Source organism: Conger conger, chromosome 8 (assembly GCF_963514075.1).
Source record: "Conger conger chromosome 8, fConCon1.1, whole genome shotgun sequence".
In the NCBI taxonomy this organism is placed as follows: Eukaryota; Metazoa; Chordata; class Actinopteri; order Anguilliformes; family Congridae; genus Conger; species Conger conger.
Window position 1 is genome coordinate 18,428,230 of NC_083767.1, and position 16,850 is coordinate 18,445,079.

General features: G+C 42.2%; 1 protein-coding gene across 5 annotated transcripts in view; it reads right to left on the reverse strand.

Annotated features, from left to right (window-relative positions):
- Nucleotides 1–16,850, reverse strand: part of LOC133135457 (zinc finger CCHC domain-containing protein 7-like) — a 96,724-nt gene that overhangs the window by 37,597 nt on the left and 42,277 nt on the right. For 3 of the 5 annotated variants that reach the window (XR_009709392.1, XR_009709393.1, XM_061252473.1), the window contains 4 exons: nucleotides 9,904–9,953; nucleotides 9,682–9,807; nucleotides 8,429–8,597; nucleotides 843–878 (listed from right to left, as the gene is read on the reverse strand). Coding sequence is in view for 2 of the 5 variants with exons in the window: in XM_061252473.1 (XP_061108457.1) it covers nucleotides 843–878; nucleotides 8,429–8,597; nucleotides 9,682–9,807; nucleotides 9,904–9,953 (381 nt within the window). In the remaining 3 variants the exon portion in view is untranslated. The remainder of the gene's footprint in view (nucleotides 1–842; nucleotides 879–8,428; nucleotides 8,598–9,681; nucleotides 9,808–9,903; nucleotides 9,954–16,850) is intronic. The other 2 variants (XR_009709394.1, XM_061252474.1) reach the window with 1 other exon arrangement.

The window sequence follows — 16,850 nt, forward strand, 5'->3', positions numbered from 1 at the left end:
CTATCTTTCATGGGCATTAAGCTTGCTGGGATATTAGCTCAATTGGTAGTTTCCCTGCTGGTGTCAGATGTATAAACAAGTGAAACAAATACTTTTACTGCACTTTAAAGGTCAGCATTAAATGACATTTAAGAAACAATTTCATTACAGTACAACTGGACAGCAATGTAGACTGCTTGCTTAAAATATGTCCCCTCTAAATAACGAGAAAATAGCATAAGGAAATCCGGATGTAATGCATCTAGGAATCATTTAAATTTGATTTAGATCCTGCCACGAGTACTTGCTAGTTACATTATCACTTTATGTTGTAAAGTCGGTAAAAGGTCCATCTTATCCTCATAATTAATGAGTGCTAACTAGCTAAGTATTTCTATTGTTATTCAAATTAGGCAAAGTAATGAACAAGCCAGAAATGATAGACCATGCATAATGCATATACTGTAAACAAAGACAAAATAATAAAACCAGGCATTATTACGAGCATTCTTATCGTAAGTTAAGTTTAAGTTCAATGTGAATGTGAACAAATATTGGGGACATCAACTAGGCTAATATTTATATTAAATTGCTTCTGATAAAACAAACTTAATTAAATTGAATAAAAACAGATAACTAGGACCAGGGTACAGCCCAGAGCACAGCCCCGGATTAATAACAATAGTTAAAAAAATAAGAACAGTTATTTTTGCACTGGTCATAACGCCATCATACAATGCAAATTAGCTGCCTATATACAGATTTTTCGTATTACTGGACGGAAATAGTAACATGTCACTGTGAAAAGATGGAAACTCTGACTGTTGAATGCGACGATATTTTGATAATTAAATATCACTTACAGTCAGGTGATACTGTCTCCAGATATCTGGGCAGGCCTAAAGAAAACACAAACAAAATAAATAAATTAGTATGTGCATATATATCAAAATTCAGTTAATCTTAATACACTTTAGTGTGTGCACAAAAATAAAATAAAAATGTAGGAAAGGAGATGGTCGAGTACATATACAGTAATAAATTGTGTGTGCGCACACAACCACACGCATACACACACACACACACACACACACACACACACACACAGACATAGGAGAGCAAACACATGACATAGCCCCCTGAGAGTGCGTCTGAACAAACACAAACACAAAGGGGCCCCTCCAGAGAGTCCCCAGTTGCACCTTCGCCCCTTTGACACAATATCAGCAGAGAACCGTCACTTTGCCACCCTCTACCCTATAGGCCTAACGCAAAACCAGTGGACTAGGGGCACAGCCAAGGGCCAGTCAATGAGAGAGAGAGAGAGAGAGAGAGAGAGAGAGAGAGAGAGAGAAGAGAGAGAGAGAGAGAGAGAGAGAGAGAGAGAGAGAGAGAGAGAGAGAGAGAGAGAGAGAGAGAGGAGAGAGAGAGAGAGAGAGAGAGAGAGAGGAATGCATAAACAATGAAACAAACAGAAAGGAAGAAAGAACAAGGGAAAAAAAGCTTCTCCAGAGACCAGAAGAGAAGGAAGGAGGACGGCCTTCCTCCCCACCTCTCCCCCCCCCTTCCATTCTCTCTCTTTAATGAAATGTCCGCTGGAAGCAGAATGAGAGGAAGCCATTAGGTAGCGCTCAGTAGAGCTGATGTTTATCTGATGACTACGCCGCTCAAATCCCTTACATTTTTTTTTGCTGACAAAGGAGGGTGTGTGTGTGTGTGTGTGTGTGTGGAGAATGAGAGAAGCAATGAAGAGCCTTCCTCATTTGTAAAGACCGACGCTGAGGGTCCGTAATGGACGCCGAGCTGGGGCAAAATCGGGAGGGGGCAGGGGGCAGACTCTGCAGGGACGGAGCTGGCAAGGGGTTGCGTTCCAATTCTACTTTCGAAATCTGCTCGCTGTACATCTATTGACACACAGTCTCTGAAAACCGCATATTATGTATTTTTTACTTAAAGATATCCAAGCCCTTCTATTACATGCAGAATATGCGTAGGAGTTATCCTTATCTATGACGGCTAGCATAGCACCTATTATTCTTATTTTTTTTTACATATGATCCATTTACACATCTGGGTATTTTCTGAAGGCATTCATATTAAGCGCCTACTCTAGCTCAAGGCTACAAAGGCAGTGCGGCCACTTGGTCCAGTAAACATTGGCTTAGGAGCCCAGAAAATCACAGCAAGCTACCTCCACAAACCGCGCTCTACGTGCACGAGCCGGTCCGGACACGGTCGATTTTGCGGTGGCTCAATGACGCTCGACGGCGGTCCTCTGGCTTCGGCCCGCGCGCGGCGTGGGGAAGGACCACGCTGAGCCGGAGAATCGGCTCCCCCGGCGGCCGGCCGGGAGGGGCGGCCGCGCCGAGTCGAACGCATTCGCTCCGGGTCGTTCCGAAATCCCGGCACAATTGAAACGCCCGGGGTGTGGCCGTTTAGCCCATTTATCCGGTTAGCCGCAGATTTACCCGGCCCTGGGTGCACCGGCTGTGGCCGAGGTCGTGGGAGAAAAGGCCAGGATTTGGCTGTTTCCCGGGCCGAGGAGCATGCTGCGTGCTAACCCTCGCGTAACCCTCTGAAGAGTATAGGCTTTTGGAATGTTTATTTTTTCCAAACTATAAGTAAGTTTTAGTCGACTCCATTGCTGTCATTGCAACACCAGCATTAGATTGTTCAGTGAAGAACATTGTAATCACATATTCACGAACATACGCCTTAAAGGGTTGGTCAGTGACTGGGTTTTACAATGTATATTACTTAGGGCTTTAAATAATCTATACCAAAAACTGACACTGAATATGGCATTTAGCAATAATTTTTCTGTTGTTGGCTCTATTAATTATTATTATTACTATTATTATTATTATTATTATTATTATTATTAACACTTTAATTGCTTGACTAAAAATAAAAGTGGCCCAGAGTAATTTTGTTGTACATACAGTACCAGCTCCCATTTACATATTGGAAACACATGTTAGATATGTCCTGAATGGAAAATAATGTAACTATTGGAGGCTAAACTAATTATGACCTTTTATACCTTCAAGATTCAAGCTTACTGTAACAATATGTGGTCTGAGATCCTTGAAAATACCTCTTGAATTAAAAAATAATAATATATTGCACAGATACTGTATATACAAATGACATAAGGGCTGTTTTAAATGGTGAGACATTCTTAATGCTGACGTTAATTGCATTAGTTCTGCACTGGGCAATACTTTTCTGTACTGGCCAATAGTTCTGTCTTATTATTCAACCCCTGGATTTCACATAAAAGCATGTCATTCAGTGTCACCTCTGAAAATCAGGAATACTGTAATATTTGAAAGCTTTGAAACTTGCAAATGGTAATTGTACACAATTAGGCTTAAGGTTATGTTTTTGCATATGTGAAAAAGCGATTGCCCAATGTCTTGTATATAATTGACACAAGGAAAATAAATACATTTGTCTTCAGCAATGAGAACAGTAACACTATAACGTCTATGGTTACACCTACTGACAGCACATATTACGAATCATTTTAGGCAATCTATTTACTATAAGATGGTGTCATGTGTCTGTTTTCTACCTGTAAGGCACTCAGTAGGATGATTCATTTGAGATTTTGGGGAGTTCAGTCTGTCCAGCCACATAGCTTGTCTGTTCCAGTCACTCACACACATGTCCCATTCCTAGGGCACCACTCAATAATGTCCCCTATAAATTCTGACTTAAGGGCAAGATCCTATTTATCAAATTGCATTCAGTTTTATCAACAGAAAATTAATAGAGTGAGTTTACAGGATCTTATGATATCTGTGTGACCACCAAAATGTGCATTACAGGACATTAAACTGTTCTGAGAGTCACAAACAAAATAGTGTGTGTGTGTGAATGCGATTTGTGTGTGTGAGGAGTGTGCGCGCGTGTGTGTATATGTGTGTGTGCCTGTGTGCATGTTTGTGTGTGTGCGTGTGCCATCTGTCAAAAAACCCAATACCAGATCAATGTTGTGGAATTACGTGATATGTCATTTCGGAATATACCAGCCATGGTCAGATAGTGTAACATAGATACGAAGACATAATAATGTTTCCTTACAGGAAGTTGTAGTTCAAAACCATTACAAATTAAGTCACCTTGTGAACAGCACAGAATGACATTATTCATGAGCTGATCATTTAAAATTCTCTGAAATGATACACATTGATACATATTCAAGGAAAAAGAAAAGAAAGAACAAATAAACATTTTTATGGAGGGGAGGGGTACGGAAAGTTATAACTTGTTTGTTACATTACTGTGACTTTTGCAATGACGTCAAACAGAATGCATAAGTAAAAAGCGCTTAAATAATGATTTAAGTGTTGCCCTTTGAAAACCTTATCTGTCACTGACTCAAATATGTATAAATGTATTTTTCTAATCGAGTGAACTAATAGCAAATGACGAAAGCAGTACGGCAGAGAATATGAATGAAAGATTAAAATGCACTCCATTCTGGTTACTTACTATGAAAAAACTGAATATAAATCATAACATAATACATTACATTACATTACGTGGCATTTAGCAGCGCTCTTATCCAGAGTGACGTACAACAAAGTGCAAATCAAACACAATAACATAATAATATAGTATAACATCATGCATTTTAAGCATTCATACGATATCAGGACATGGATGAGTATACAGCAGTTGCAGGTATTTGAAAGAGGAAATGACCCAGATGCAAAATTACAACCGTTACCTCCTAAAAAAACTGTGTTATGTATGTGTAACATGCAGTACTCAGCCATTGAGAATCTGAAGTGCTTGCATCTTTATTGAATTAAATACATAAATAACTATTTACGAATGCCGAATGTGCAGTATCCACGCAAAATACTGTCAATTTGATTTACATGAGCATTTTTGCATACTGTATATACAGTACTGTATGTTTCTCTGTCTCTCCCTCTCTCTCTCTTTCTATGTGTACATGTGTGTCCATTAACGTCATAGTTTATCTATATTTGCATGTAATTCTAACAATCAATATCATCTTCATTCTCTGGAAATGTTCTTATAATTTTATTTTCTCATCTTTATTGGTGTCAAATGCAAGTACGACATGGAATAATTCATAATATATCGTTATATCACTCTGACAGCAAGACTAACGCTTTAGTCAATATTGTTTTCCTGTTTTCACAAATATGGGTGGGTAAAATGGGCAGAATCAAAATAGTCATGTCACATGTGAAACAAAGGGCTTTGTGTTCAAAATAACAAAAACTTCTAACTATCTTAATCTATATTATCTGCTCTTGGACCAGAATGCCAGAACCAGAGCGTGACAAATTCTTACTGCTCAGGTTATTCTTTCAAAAGAGTACACAAAGGCGTTCAACCAAATCTGTCACAGAGGCAAATCTTGCTAAATTCAGCCAATGAGTGTAAGTCAAATGTGTATATCTAAACAGGTGCAAAAATAAAACATTGGCCACCTGAAGTTCTAGTCCTTATCTAAGATGTCACCTACTCAAAACTGCTAGAGCAATACTGTCAGAAACTGGGCTCTGGCAGGAAATGGAAAAAGAAAGGCGATATCTCTCGAAAAAGCCCCAATCTCAGGAAAGCAGAAGCTGCTTTATTCTAGAACACACTCTGCTTTATTCTAGAACATACCACCTAAAACACACCCTAAGCTATGATTGTCTCTTGTTTTTCTGTGCAATCAACATATTTAATAAATTGTATTCCCATCAATATTTGGTCTAAAATGTCATCCAGCCTAAAATTAAGTTAAAAGTACGCTCCTCTCAGGTTAACAACACTATACTAAAATGGAAGACATTCAGTTAAACTCCTTTATTCAAAATTCTGTAAAATCACACTGCTAATACACAAAAGAATATCCCAAAGGACCAATAGATATCAACCCAACTGCTCCAGGACTGTAATTCTTTGGACTAATTACCTTTTTTTTACAGTACAAGAGGCACAGACCACATGGGACTGACAGTAGCTTCCTCGAACTGCTCAAGTCTGCACAGAGAGAATAAAATAAACTCTCCAGAAGACCGAGACACAGTTCTCTCTCTTGTATTCAGTCTTGGTATAATTCAAAAACTTCCTTACCAATAACACACTAAACTAAAAGTTTGTTTAGGTTTTTTTAAACAATTCGGCAATAAGGTGAAATGTATGACTTATGATCAAATATATAGTAGATAGATCAAATATAGGGAATAGTACTGCTATTTAATTAGCGCTGTTTCATTTTCAAGCCCAACCATACACTCCTTGCTTCACAGCATAGCTTCACAAATGCGTTTCTACTGGGTTTTTTTTTATATATCGGATGTGCTCACTTTAATTTCTGAATGGTAAATTATGGCAGACCTACCTGAACTCTTTTATTCTATCTTATTGATTACTATTACACTATTAGAGGGGGTTAAAATGAGTCACCACAAAACTCAATATAATACAATATAGAACTGTATATTACTATAAGACTGTAATAATTTGTAATGTTAGATAACATTTACTGTTATATTACCATCATGCCCTACGCAACACTGAGAAACCACTTTACATTGACTTATGACTAATGGTTCTGATTTCTTATAAACACACCAGTCAATTCTGTAAGCCTTGCTTCCAGAAGGTATTAATGTTATAGTTACCATTCATGTGATGAAAACATAAATCTGTCATACTTTTTCCACCTTGTACTGGTAAACTATTATTTGGCAATATACTGTCATACTTCCTATAAATTGTGCTAATAAAGTATGAATTGAACAGACCTGGCAGAGCCAAAGGAGACAGGCAGGGAGAGAAGGTGGAAGATGTTTAATTAAATTGACTGTGGCACTGTAGTTTAAGAAGATTGCCAAAGGTGGGGGGAAAAGAGTAAAACAAGACAAGTAACAGAGTATGAACAGGGGAGCGGGAAGTGGCGGGGAGAGTTTGAGAACAGGGTGGAGGACGGAACAGAGGAATATTCTGGAAGGGGAATCGAGTAGGGAGAGACGGGAAGAAAGGAAGGATGGGAAGGTGGATGGGGAAGAAGACGAGTGAGATTAGGTAAGAGGAGAGAGAGACAGAGAGAGAGAGAGGAGAGAAGTGTGTGAAGTGACAGGGCTCTCTTGGAAAGTGCGTTCGCAGTGGCAGACAGGGCAGGCTGCGACCCACACCGTTTAAGAGCTTGTCTTGTCAAATCCTCAAAGTAACCCCCCCCACCCCCCCTGTTGCCCCCCCACCCCACCCCCAGACTGACATGGGGGGGTGCGGGTACGTCGGGGCTGACAAGCAGAGCGCATAGAACACGGAGCACGTCACACCCGGGGCCCGCACACCGCCTGTCTTAATGAGAGACAGAGCTGGCCCTGGGGACTGGAGCCCTGCTGCCACCCGCCATACAGTACACTCTGGGAGGAGGGAGAGAGAGAGAGAGAGAGAGAGAGAGAGAGAGAGAGAGAGAGAGAGAGAGAGAGAGAGAGAGAGAGAGAGAGAGAGAGAGAGAGAGAGAGAGAGAGAGAGAGACGAGAGAGAGAGAGAGAGAGAGACGAGAGAGAGAGAGAGAGAGAGAGAGAGAGAGGTGACCACACACGCTTAGAGACAGCACTGAAAACACAAACCACACATGCTAGAGACAGAACGGAAAACACAAGAGACAACGGAAAACACAAAAACATTCTCTCATACAGGGATTCACATCGCACACTCATACAAAGGAACACAAAAATGCAAACACACCTCCGGTAGAGATACAATACACACATGCAGCACATACTTAGAATGACAGCACAATCATTCTCACCAACAGATACTCCCATACATAGCCTCTCACAAACACTTGTATAGGTTGTAGAGGTTGAGAGAGATAAATCCCAAACATGATACAAATACGCAGCGATATTACACGCAAATCAATACTGAGAAAACTGAAATATCAACGTCCTGAAACAGAGAGGCGACACAAGCAAACCATGGCACAGAGCAATGCCCCCATACTGTAACCGTATATTGCTCAAACACGTTCATACTGTACCTACAGAATCACTGTGTACCACCGTCAGAACCGCATGGGGCACCCCAGACCTTATACAATTATAATAAGGAGGATAAGCTTGAAGCAGTGTGTTCAGTCGGAATTGTAATTATGTGTAAGTGATTACAGTTACATTAAAATGTAATAAACACAGTGGCATCAGGGACACGGGTTGCGTAATTGTCATTGACAGTCATTAAAATCACCCTTCGGCAACTCTCGCGCTCGTTTACTTGTAAAATATCAAGCATGGCGGAGACATAACTAGGCCGTAATTGATCGACTATATCAATTACATTTTTACACAATCGTAATTGACCTCGGGGTCAGGCATTACAGTCAATTAAGCGGCGGCTCTGGGTGTGCGGGGGGGAGGGAGGGAGGAGGCGCCGTCCAATCGCGGAGCTCGGGACTCACGTCCAGGAAGTGTCCGGCCGCCCGCATCGGTGGCAGCTCTTGTGCCAGTAGGCCAGCTCCAGGCAGTCCTCGAAACCGTGGCCCGCAGGTGGCAGTTTGAGCAGTATGTGCTGGGGCAGGAGTGACGGAGGTGCCCCTCACTCCCGCACAGCAAGCAGGGCGCGCGCTTCTGCACACAGAGGAGCCGGGCAAAGTTTAGACTAGCGTGTGCTTTAACGCTGTAAAGGCCCACTCGGTGATTTCGCCCAGGATAACAAAATGCCAGTGCAAGATGTTAAAAACTACAAGTACCATAATGCACTGAGGTACTTTGTTGCCATCCACCCAATTTTTGCCAAAAAGCAACTGAAGGTTCTGTGGAAATTACTGAGTGGGTCTTTAAGGTGTAAGATCACAAGTGTGTCATTAGAGTGTTCTTAACTGAGCATTAGGCTGATGTAACAACATTACTGGTCATATTAATATTTGTAGGACATTAGAGATATGAACCACGCATAATGGACCAGCTAATAGAAGTTGTGAAAAACGGAAGTAGCATATGCAATTATACCTTATGAAGCTTTCTCTTATAATAAATACACTTTTTGGGCTTGACTAAAGTCTACAATAAGAACACAATATGGAGGATCACTGGAGGGAGTATGAATGAAAAGAAGACATTTGGAAAGGTGACTGCTTCTGCTGGTTTAAAATGTTTGATTTCAGACAAAGTAACTTATGTTCTAAAATATGGATATGGTAAGATAAAGGAGTCAAATTCTAAATCCTAATGTATTTTCACATTACTTTTACAAAACAACTTTACCAGGTATTCATATACTTGACTGTTCTTTGTAAAATTGTCAGTAAATAACACAAATTTCACGTTCTTTCCAGTCCTCACAAATATTACATATTTACTGCATATACAGTATAATGATGAACTTCAGTTTTTTGATATTTCTTTTGATTGTCTATTATTAGGTTGCTGCACAAATTGGATTTGGTTGTATTTCACTCTCAGACAATAGAGTTATTTGGCTTGTCCCCCTTGGTAGGTGAGGAAGGTTTTGAGGCTCCCAGTTTGACCCATTTTGCCCAACAACGAACCCTCTCTCCGGAGACCGAGGATCCTGCTTGAGCCCTTTTTTTCTGAGAACGTATAGTCGTTTTTTTGTCTGAGACAGATAGATCATATAATCTTTGTTTCACGGTTGCATTTTCTCATTGGCATTATCTTAAAGTGCTACACCTTCTTGCTTAGTATAGTGTACCTTTGGAACAGGGCAATTCCTTGCGAAATGCCCCGTTTTTCCGCAGTTCTGGCATGTAGCGCTCTTGTTGGGGTTGTAGTAGCGGTAGGTGCGTCGCAGGGAGGGGCATCCGTTGCCCATCTGAGCCTAAGAGCACAGACAAAAAAAGTTTTGATCACATCTCACATACCATGACTAGTGACATGTACAATCTAATTCAGATGCAATAAAGACTCTAAATACCTCCATGTCCTTTTCAGAAACTGCCCAGCTCTGTGCCTGGTTTTCATCTTCTGTCAAAAAGAAACATCAGTTGTAGTTAGACATGGGAAGTATTTCATGAATTGTAGTCAATACATTGGATAGGCACATCATCAAAGCCTGTGATATCTAGCCTATCATGGTACCTCTGCTAACAAGAAAACTGTCGGTGGAAGACAAGTAATGTCTCTTCTCACCAATAATGAGTTGTAAGCAGTACAAGTACATGTGGAGTTACCTGGAATGTATTTTCTTGCTTTAGGACAGGGGTGGCCAGCCCTGTTCCTGGAGAGCCGCAGGGTGTGCTGGCTTTCGTTGTTACTCAGCAGTTAACTGACCAATTAAAGGTGCGGATTACATAGTTAACTCGCCTCACCTGGTTCTTGGGTCTGAATCGGTTGCTGATTTGAGGGTGAAAACAAAAACTCAGCACACCCTGCGGCTCTCCAGGATCAGGGTTGTCCACACCTGCTTTAGGATATAACCCGTCTAATGCTGCTACACAAGCCAGCAGGCTTTGTCAATATCTCTATCAAACCTCTGTCAATATCTAAAATATCCCTTATGGCACACAAAGACTGTCTGTGCCAAACGAAAATGTAGACTGAAACTGAAATAATATCAAAAACACCCCAGGAATTGAACTATCCCTTTAATACCTAAATTGACTTTCAGAGACATGAGCACAGCTCCTCTGTACATACTTTGTAGAGTCTTAAACCTCGACTGGGAAAATGTTGCAGTGAAATCAGAGCATAGAGAGAGTAAACTTATCCGAAAGAGAAGATAGATACATATTTCATAGATTATTTGACACTGCCTGTTTTGTGCCAGAAAGGATAATATGATGCAAATGTAAGTCAATTAATGACAAGACTGGCATTATTCTATACCAATACCTAGTTCATACTGTATGCTTGTGTGCTGAAGAGACATACAGGTCTTGTGATTTTATATAGCGACAACTGCGGTCTGAAGGCCATTTGGAGGATGATTTACATTATACATACTAAGATATATGGATATATTTATATTGTTGGATGCAATACAATACAACACAATACAATTATTCAGGAAAAAAATGGACACTAGTATGGGGAGAGTGAAGGATGGAGTGTGTATGTATGTGTATGTGTGTGTGTGCATGCAGCCATTTTTTGTGTGCCCGAGTTTGCATGCTTACGTGCGGGTTTCTGCATACGCACGTGAACGTGTGTTTCTAACGTTCACCTGTTAGTGTTTGCGAGTGAGGGTGCGTGCATACATACGTGCGTGTATGTGCGCGCGCCTTTGTGCGTGTGTTTGCGTGTGTTATGGAGTTGGCCTCAGAAACAATTGTGTGAACCAGAGCTTGAGTCTTGCCAATAGGCCGCTGGAGGGAGAAAAAGAGGGGGGGGCAACAACTGTCATACCCTGTATGGAGAGCGGTTGTGGGGCTCTCTCTATAGAGCCTCTCCACAAAGGAAAGGAAACGTTCATTTAATGGGCCCCTCCTCAATGAAGCGGGGGGGGGGTGAACTCTAGGCCCGAAATGTATGAGGATGAACAGACTGTGAATGACACCAGGAAGGCGCGAGCTCAGAAACAGAGAGGAACAGCCCCGATTACATGACGCCATTTTTAATATCCTGTCCAAGAAAATGGCTTACGCCGTGAGCTTTAAGCCTCTAGTGAATGCACCTCCGTGTGTGAGAGCGCTGTAACACAGGGAACAGGGCCTGCTGAAAACGACACGACACAAAACAGCGGTTCAGAGAGCGGGGTTTTGGTTTCAAAACAATATGTGACCCAAGGCAGTGACAACAATATCGCCTTTCCAATACACTGTAAAAACGACCCTGGATTTTATGATAAAAGTCTGTAAAATAGCAAAGGTACAAAATTGTATATTACTAAAACGTAAATATTATTTACAGTGACACACCGTAAAGTGCAGTTAACATTTGTAAGATAAGCAGCCAGCCACCATATGCTCAACATATTGTTATTGTTATTTACAAGGGAAAGTTCTTGCAGCCCAGTAATTTGTTGTAAAATTTCCTTTCTTTCTTTTTTAAAGTGCAGGGAATGGATTTACTCAACGTTGGTAGCAGCATTGTACAATGAAACACTGTCTGGAGGTCCTTTGGTAAGTATGATGACTCACAGGGAGGAAGCAGAGAGTAACAGATAGATAAGGGATCACAGGGAGGAAGGTACCATGGCAGGGGATTGAACCACCCAAGCCTCACAGGAAGATTTGTATATGGCCGTCAGTCAGTCAGTTGCCATATAGACCATCCCCCACATCTCACAAACACTGTGACATTCTTCACAATCTTCAAAGCATCTCAAATCCTCAAATCAGCTTGCTATTCGAGCACGGAAGCGTTGAATAGCTTCCAAAACACTGGTGGTCTGGACTGGGCACAGGCTGATGACAGGAAAGGGCGGCCATTTTGGGTCCTGACTGGTGGCCATGTTGGGTCCTGGCTGGACCTGAGGTGCTTGAACTGTGAGGCTCCACCTACTTGGTGGATGCTGCCATGTAACTGCTGTAACAGTTGAGTGGTCCTGTGCCTCTGGGCAATTTTCAAGGTGACCCTTGTGCACTGCTGACAAACACCAACCAGCTAAAAAACCACTAACCATAACTAAAATATCATCAAGGTACTTAGATGGGTTCTAGCAGGGCTATATTTACACAGTGTTTCTGGTTGAAGAAGTTGTATTCAAGGGGTGACTTAAAGCAGAGATCAAGAGGACAAGAGCAAAACCCAGAACTGGTCCCGCTCGCATTACACAGTTGGGGTAAAGTAATCCTTTGGCAAGAGAGAGAGGGAAGGGAAAGAGAGAGAGTGAGAGAGAGAGAGAGGTACACAGAGGGAGATAAATGGAGAGAGAAGGGAAATAGAGAGAGGGAGAGAGAGAGACCAGAGAGTAAACACGACAGATGCTACCTGTCTGTCTCATAGGTACGCTAATTAATAGAACGAGAGACTCATGAAAAGAAGGAAAATAGGACTGTACAAAACCGGGGGAGGGGGTGCGGGGGGGAGTGCCAGTTCGTCAGCGGTGCCAGAGCGGGGAACAGCTAATGAATTCGGGCTGACTAATAGCCTGAACGGGAGAAAAGCTGGTTTCCGGGAGCCTGATGTCCCAAGCACCAGCGACAACAGAACGGCTGTGTACGTGTGGCTAATTAACCATGAACACCAGCTCTCCTGGGAGAGGAAGAGAGAGAGAAGAGAGGAGAGAGAAATATCACAGGAGGAGAAATAAAGGGGAGGAAGAGGATTTCTTCTTTCAAACTGGGGAATAGAGAATATAACCGCGGCTCCTCTCGAGGAAAAGCGTCAACTTCTGCACCTCTTTTTCCGGAACCCTCCAGAGGTCACCCTCACCGCTGAACAGAGAGGAGCCGTCGGTGGCACACATTAACGCTTTTATAATTCACTCGGTCCGACGAGACCGTCGTAAAATTAGATTATGGCTCCAATAAGTTTGATTAAATACAGTGCCATTGACTCCCGTCACCACCGCTAAGAACACATCATTTCTCAGCACCTGCTCTGCATGAAGAAGTGTTCCCCAATCACTGCAAGCCAGGCAGAGAGGATAATGGGGAAAACAGGTGGATGGAGATGGAGGGAGTGAAGCATAATAACTTAAAAAGATGGAAAAGACAATGAACAACAAGACTGAAATGCTAAGGCAGAAAGTATTGGAGATATTTTATTCTCCTACAGTACAGTAAGAGCCTGCAGCACGCAGTCAAGAACACACAAGCACACATAACTATATGCATAAATATACAGCCACCTACACACAGAAATGAACTGTCATGCATAGGCATGTACAAAGAAGCAAATGCAAACAAAACACAGAGAGACTGCATGTGCACACATACACACACGCACACACACACAAACACAAACACACGCACACATACACAAACATACAGACACGGACACACACTCAGCCACACAAGTACAGACACACACAGACAGGCACACGCACACATATACACGCACATATATATCTACACAGACAGGCACACACACACACATACACATGCATATACACACACACATGGCCATGCACACAGACAGGCACATACACATACACACACATGGTCATGCACACAGACAGGCACACGCACACAAACACACACACACAGAAATGCGCACAGACACACACATGGACATGCACACAGACAGGCACACACACACACACACACACACACACGCACACAGACAGGCACACACACACATACACACACACGGACAAGCACACAGACAGGCACACGCACACACATACACACACACATGGCCATGCACACACGGACATGAACACAGACAGGCATACACACGCACACACACACACACACACATACACACACGGAAATGCACACAGACATGCACACAGACAGGCAAACACACGCACACACACACACACACACACACACACACACAGACATGCACACAGACAGGCACACACACACATACACACACAAAGAGACATGCACACGCACATACACATACACACACACACACGGACATGCACACGGACAGGCACACACACATACATATACACACACACACGGACATGCACACACACATACACACACACACACACACACACACACACATACACACACGGACATGCACACAGACAGGCATACACACGCACAAACACATGCACACGGACATGCACACAGACAGGCATACACACGCACAAACACACACACAAACGGACATGCACACAGACAGGCATACACACGCACACACACACACACGACTCTCCACTCCCACCCGTCCAGTGCTGACGAGCAGGGCCCCCCCTGCTCCCATTGTCATGTATAGGCTTGCTAATCCGGCCGTGTCTCGGCGGTATCAAACATCACCTCTTCTGGGGGCAGCCCGTCCCCTCTTCCGCTTTCTTTGTGGGGGGAACGGCCTTAATGGGAGAAGTCAACAGGGCCGCACAAAGAGCCGATTGGGACGCCTGTTTAATCGGGGTCAGCGGGGAGGGGCGCGGGGGCTGAGGGGGTGAAAGGGCTGGTCTCGGCAGGGGCTTTGATGTGTTTTTTGGCGCAGATGCTCGCCCACCCCCCCCCCCCTCCCCCTCCCCCTCACACCCCCCCTCCCTCCCTCCACGCATCCCAGCCCAGCGAGGCGCGGTGAGTCCATCCGTCCACCCCGGGACTGGGTGAGGCCGCATGGTTACACTTGAGGGGGGTTGTCAGGGGAGACCGGTGAGAGAAAGGCTACATAATCTGTGTGTGTGTGTGTGCATGTGTGTGTGCGTGCGTGCCTGTGTGTGTGCGGGTGCATGCGTGTGTGTGCGGGTGCATGCGTGTGTGTGAGTGTGTGTGTGTGCGTGCGTGTCTGCGTGTGTGCGTATGTGTGCGGTGCATGCGTGTGTGTGCATGTGTGTGAATGTGTGTGTTTGTGTGTGGAGGAAGTCCAATGATCTTACAGCTCTGTATCTTTAATCCCTTCTCCTTAAACAGGCAGAGAACTGGCTCCTGCACCAAATGAACTTTTTGAATGGTTATATAACCAGAAAATTATGATATTGAGAAAAATACATACACTAATACATAAGAAATATGTAGGGCATACAATAATATAATGATTATTGATGATGATGATGATTATTATTATTAATATTATTATTATCAAGTTTCTCTGGAATAAAGTGTAAGTAAGACGTAATACATATAAAAGTCCAAATAGAAGCTTTTTAAATTTGAGCAGCATTACTAAAATAGAGAAGGAGTCTACCTATGGCGGAGGAGTCAACCAGAGGTGTAGGAGGTGACAACTCCGAAAAATTCACTTGCAAGTAGAAATTGGGGTTTGTGTCGATTTTGGAGCGTCATATATTTGGCATTAACCCAGTGTTCTCTGACACAATTGTATGTCTACTTTCAGATTATCAACTCCGATTTTCATAGTACTGCTCAGAAAAAAGGTAATAAAAAATGCTACATCGTGCCGCTAAGCTATTTATTTCACTATTTGACGTCTGACTATATCAGCACCACTTCCAAACTAGAAAGAATAGCAGATATTTTGGTTCTGAATAGCCAATTTTTTTATACAATGCCAAACTTAGGGCTGGCCAGAAAATAGCCAAAAAGTGCTGCATATTCTACCAAGTAGTTGGTAATTTGGAAAGTCTCTGATTAAACTTATTGTACTTCAAATGGTATAATAGGCCTACTTATGTACAAGCTATTGAGTTGTTACTGTTATGTCTTGGCATGTTTTGATAATTTCAAAGAGAACCTTAATTCACAATACTTTGACGGCTTCCTACAGTGATCAGTACCACTTGGTATATGGTATCCAAACTTGAAATACTAGTAGATATCTTTGTTAAGAAAAGCCACATGCAAGATGAAGTCAAATAGATAATTAATTATATAATTTTTATTATACAATGCAAAATGTGGGTCTGTCCAGAAAATGACCAAAAAGTGTTCAACCAAGGAGATGGTATGGTAGAAAGTTTCCAGTCAAAATGAAACTTTATGTTCTTCAAAAGGTATGATAGGCCTACTTATCCACAGATACTGCAATGGCTAAGCGTGCTTTGATCAGTTCAACAGGACCTCAAAAGTCACATAGAAAATGTGGCTAAAGGATAGTCTGGTAAACAATGATCAAAACATATTTTGCATTTGTGTATTTGGTTAGAGTGTTTTTTTAAATGTATATAAAATTATATTTTAAAAAATCATTAAAAAAACATTTGTAAAAAAAATAAAAACATACCACTTACCACTGTAAGGGCAACAATAAAAAGGCATAAAACATATGGAATGGTTGCAAACGTGTCAGGAAGAGGATGCAAGTGCATATTATCCCCATGTACAGTAAGGAAGATGGTGAGAGAGGCCATAAGTATGTATTGCAGTTTAGATATTGCAGAGATTGGTT